This window comes from Alligator sinensis, unplaced genomic scaffold (assembly GCF_000455745.1).
Source record: "Alligator sinensis unplaced genomic scaffold, ASM45574v1 scaffold1384_1, whole genome shotgun sequence".
In the NCBI taxonomy this organism is placed as follows: domain Eukaryota; kingdom Metazoa; phylum Chordata; order Crocodylia; family Alligatoridae; genus Alligator; species Alligator sinensis.
In genome coordinates, this window is record NW_005843132.1 from 149493 (window position 1) to 154823 (window position 5331).

Sequence of the window (5331 nt, forward strand, 5' to 3'; positions counted from 1 at the left end):
TTTTGAGCTTCCATACATCTAAACTGCTGTTACAGGAATTATTCCTTTATAAAGGACTGTAGAGGAGAAGGCTTCTCCCTTCAGACCTGATGAAGAATGTCTTGTGCTCAACAGTTTGTCTAATTTTTTCCAGTCATGAAGTTGGTCCAATATAAGAGATCACCGCAAAAATTAACGGCCACTTGCATCAGGGACTCTAGTAATTGTTGCCCTTGCTAGGCTTACTTGTCATTCCTCACATATTTTTCAATTTTTAAAAAGTCCAGTAAAATTTAAAAAAACCCTGAAAAGTGTAATAGAGTAAATATTTAAAACACATGAATCTTGCATCACTCTGACTCACCCCTAGCCAGCTCCATGGCAGTTATGAGGTCACAGGACAAAGCACACTGGGGGGCATGTTGGCAGATGGAGAAACGGCCATCTGTAACTTCAGGGGTCTAAAGGAAAAATAAATTACCTTTGTTTCTGTGCTAAATGTCCAACTCTCTAGACCGTGACTCAGGCCACTTTATAAACTAAGAGGTAAAAAAATGGGTGCTGATGTTTCTCAATGTTCTTCTAAGCCTTTCAGGGAAATGTAAATGTCTCAACGTAAATTCTGATTAGAACTTTATTTCTTCTTTTGCATAAGACGCTCTGCAATATCCTGAACACTGAGAAAACATGCCCTTCACTTCCCAGTGGAATGGAAAATGCCCCTGTTTAGCTCCATGTACAACTCCCAAAGCTTCATTTCAGAACAAATGATTTAATAAATTAACATTTACTGAAAATACCACATTAGTTTTTATTTTTCTTATTTGATCCATGCAAAATTAAGCTATTCAACATCTAATTTTATTGGGCTGAACTGAAGGCAGTTCTAAAAAAATGAAAGACCAAATACACTTAAAACAGGATCAGACACTTTAATCTGGTGGATATGAAGGAATGACAGGGAGGGAGGTAAGGGACAGAACTTGTTTTAAGGTCTGATACACAATCTATCATCTTCTTTGATAGGAGTAGGGTCAGTGTAGGGTACTCCTGTATATTAAAAGCCACTGTTTAGCAGTATAGCATGCATTTAAAATTGACAATATGGGGCATAATCCATTAAATATACTATCTGTAGACAGGAATCATTAGGGGTGATAAAAGATTAAAATAAAAACAAAGCACTGGGGCTCAAAGGCCATTCTAAGGTGAAAATATTCTGCAGGAATGGTTTAATGCCATGGATCAGATTTCTACCACAACATGCTATAGGGACTGATACCTGGTCCATGCCTTGCACATATTATTGTAGAAATGCACTTCTTTGGAAAAAGTGACATCATAAGCTCTGCAGAGGTCAGGAGGTCACATCACACACCCAGCTTATTGGCCTGGGTAAGCACAACTTTCAGCACTGGCATGAAGGCGGATGTTTCGCTGAAGTTGCTGGTGCTGACAATATGAGTGTGGATGTTTAGTCCCTCTGTGTAGTTTCTCGTTTCAATGCTCTTTGCAATGCTGTGCAAGCCATTGATGATTGTGGGGGAAAGCTGCAATGAAGCCAACAAGACAAAAATGTTTAGCAGAAAGAAGAGCACCAAAGGCAGAAGACTGAATTAGCCAAAGTTGGACCTCAAACTGATGACTGTGTGGAAACCTGGGTCATCTATCTGAAATGGCAAGCTAAAGAATCATAGGCTTGGACCATAATTTGGTGAAGATAATAGAAGTCTTTTTTAATCGATTTCAATAGACTCCAGAGCTGTCATTACGGGGGGTGGGAGAGTGGAATACTCAATCACCAGAATATTCTGACCACCATCCCCCAAACTACTATGAAACAATAACTTAGGGGGGAAATGGTCTGGAAAACTTTGCTGAGGAGGGCTGGAAGATGAATGAAAGCCTATATTCTCTACCATTGCACAAAAGCCCACATGAGATTTCAATGCCACTTCGATATCATATCTCCATGAGCTTACAGTACCAATGTTAAATACTATGTCGAATAAATCATATTAGTGGAATTAAGTTACCCACAGTTTTTCGTTTATTTTCAGGTATGGCAGCTCTCCTGGAATTATTCTATGTATAAATGGAAACAAATATTTGCTGTTAAAGAAAAATGTTGTGGTTCAGGTACCAGACTGGTATTCAGGAGATATATGCTCAATCCTTGGTTCTGCCAAAGTGACCTTGAAAAAATTGCTTAGGCCTGGATCCTTAAGGGTATCTAGGTCCCACTGGTTTCGATATTGGTTAAGTACCTAAAAACCTTTGAGGATCTGGGTTATTGCATTTATGTGCCATTTTTGTAAAATGGGGATGTTATTTCCTTTAACCATCTTGTCTGTTTAGTCTATCAGCTCTTTGGGACACGTACTATGGGTTTAGTGCACTATAGGGTCACTAGCTACTAGCACAATACACATCCTACTTATAAAATGCAACAGTAATACCCTTCCCCTTCCCGCCCCCCCAAAAACTTACTGTCTGTTCCCTAAGTCTGTCATATAGAAACTCCAGACGCTTGTTTGCATCATCTAGCTTCCTCTTTGTTTGCTGTAACAGAAAAGAAAAGAGAGTAGAACAATATAAGAATAATAGATAAGCAGGGCAGGAGGGATTTTAGGAGGTCAATCTTGTCCAACTCCTTGCTCAAACTCTAGGTAAACTGTTGTTTCAGTGCTTACCAACCCTCTGAGTTTGGAGGTGGCAAGTCACACTAGTCTGAAGCCAGGCAGAAGGTAGGGCAGTGCGGCACCTGGTTCAGAGAGGCATAAGCTCTCACAGGCAACAACCTACTTTGTCACTTACCAAAACAGTTAGAGAAGTCTTCCTGACATGCGACATAAGTTTTCTGTTTTTCAGTTACAGACCATTACTTCTAGTCCTGTCCTCTGGATACAGAAAACAGTCAATCACCATTCTCCCTTTAACAACCTATTTTGTGAAGACTGTTATAAAATCCCCCCTTAGTCTTCTCTTTTCCCCACTAAACAATCCCACTTTCTCAAGCCTTTCCTCACATGGTATGTCATCAGCTTTATTGCTCTTCTTTGGACTTTTTCTAATTTACCCATGTCTTTCTTGGACTGTGGAGCTCACAACTAGACTCAGTACTCCAGGTGAGACCTCACCAGTGCTAGATAGTAGAAGCACTTCTTGTGACTTGCAAACACTCCTGCTAATACATCCTAGTACACTATTAGCTTTTTTGCATCAAAATTACACTGTTAACTCCTAATTTAGCTTGTGATCCCTGAAAACTCTCATGTCCTTTTTTGCAACATTGCTGCATTTGATTGTTCCTTCTTAAGTGCAGTACTTTGCACTTGTCCTTACTGAATTTCATCCTGTTTGTTTCAAACCATTTTTATTATTTATCAAGGTCACTCTGAATCCTAATCTTCTCCTTTAAAGTGTCTGCTGCTCCACCCAACCTGGTGTTGTCCACAGATTTATTAAGGATATGCTCAATTCTGTTCTCCAAGTAATTAATGAAGATACTGAACAATATTTGATTGAGGAAAACAGTCCTGATTTTAATTTGATGAAAGGTTTTAGCTACAAAAGGAACTACATAAATAGATAGCAAAAACAGATTCCTTGCTTAGCATTGTTTTCATTATACAGCACCTTCAAACTGTTTGATGAGTACCTGTCACCACAGATGTTGCCGACAGCAGCCATTATAAAATTTGGTTTTGCAGTTAATGGGAAATACTTTTTTTTCCAGATACGTAAAAATAATAGTAAGATTAAAATGACCAGACATGCTGAAGAGGGCTCAGGAATAGGCAGTAATAAGGGACAAAAATTGAAGAAATGTAGTTTGCTAATTCAGAACCTATTCTAATTGCAAGGCTATTAAGAGTAGAAACAGGTATTTTTGCAAACAAATTCTGATTGTAACTCTGAAAACTAACCCCTCCCTATCACAAGAGAAATAAAACCCCAACCCCCACTTAAAACACCTTTTGTACTTAGTGTGCGTTTGCAATGAGAAGACAATTTACAAACACATTTGTGGTCATTTTACCACAGCAGCGGCAAAATATTTTAGAATGGTATGCTTTGTTTCACCTCGGGCAAATTTGTGTTTCTACTCTAGGGATGGGATGGAATTTCATCAATTGCCACTAAGATCATCACATTTGCCACTAAGATCATCACACCACTGAGGGGAGAGGGATGGTGAATTTCATCCCAGATCAGGTTTGCCAACAGCTGTAAAAATATGAGCTTCTACACAAGAATAATCAAAGTAAAACTGGAGTGTCATAAGGTTTTAAATAGGACATTGCATGTGATATAAAGTATATTGATGAATACTGCCACAATTGAAATGAATTAAAATAAGCTAACAGCCCCAGAAGAGAGCATTGTTGGGGAAAGATCTTGGCATTTCTTCTCCTGACCACTGCAAGAACCTTCTGGAACAAACGTTCTTTATTTTCCAATGAATAAGACACATATGTATATAAGATGCACTCTTCCCAAAAAGGATAAGATTCTGGGTGAAAGTTTTAATATAAAATGTATTGAATTTTAGCCAACTTTTATTATACCGATTTCATGTATTCATTGTTACACAGCTTTGGTGTATAGACCTCTTTTTTCAGGGGAAAAAATTCTGCAACTTACACATCAGAAAACATGGTGTATGCATATATGCACACAGTACATTTCACTGAGTCAGAATGCATTCCTGAGTTAAATAATAGCAGGGAGAGAATTAAAAAGTCTAACAGTATGTTCCAGCAGAGATTTGAAAAGTAATGGATGGTTGATGAATGGCAGAGATTAAATGTGACTGCTTCAGATGGCAAAAGTGTCAGAGAGCATCATTCCCACAAGCACCTTTCAGCATCAGCTTGGTGGGACATTGTATAGTAGCTCATGATTTAAAAGGAGACAGAAAATGGGATCTCAAAATGAGTGGATGAAGGAAACGCCTCTTAGGACTTGGTCTCTCAGACAAGAATTTGTGATGCTAGTCTCAAAGCACTTAACAGGATGTGGTAATATTCTCATTTTCCAGGTTGGGGGGAATTGAAGACCAAAGGGATGGGGTGAATGTGTATGTTCAGTAAACAGCATCAAGCTATCACCCAAGCCACTGGGACAACTGGAAGTAGTTCTCCCGACTCCCAAGCCCCTGTTATAACCAACAGAGCAGAACAATTTTAGAACAACAGGTCCTGGTAGAGTCTGCTAATATCTGCCCACAAATATATGGATGGAAACAAAAATGCTTTTCCTGCTACTACATAACGGGGTATTTACTGCTCCCAAGAAAGTCTATGGGATTTATAAACAAATGACTATGTTGATATACTAGAAAGAGTG

The 5331-nt window shown here is 38.7% G+C and overlaps 1 protein-coding gene across 12 annotated transcripts in view; it reads right to left on the reverse strand.

The window, feature by feature from the left end:
* Window positions 1-776: 776 nt before the first annotated feature.
* SEC31A (SEC31 homolog A, COPII coat complex component) overlaps window positions 777-5331 on the reverse strand; it is a 71945-nt gene continuing 67390 nt past the window's right edge. For all 12 annotated transcript variants that reach the window (XM_025193915.1, XM_025193914.1, XM_006037527.3 and 9 more), the window contains 2 exons: window positions 2470-2541; window positions 777-1529 (listed from right to left, as the gene is read on the reverse strand). In XM_025193915.1, the coding sequence (XP_025049700.1) occupies window positions 1350-1529; window positions 2470-2541 (252 nt within the window). In that variant the 3' untranslated portion in view covers window positions 777-1349. The remainder of the gene's footprint in view (window positions 1530-2469; window positions 2542-5331) is intronic.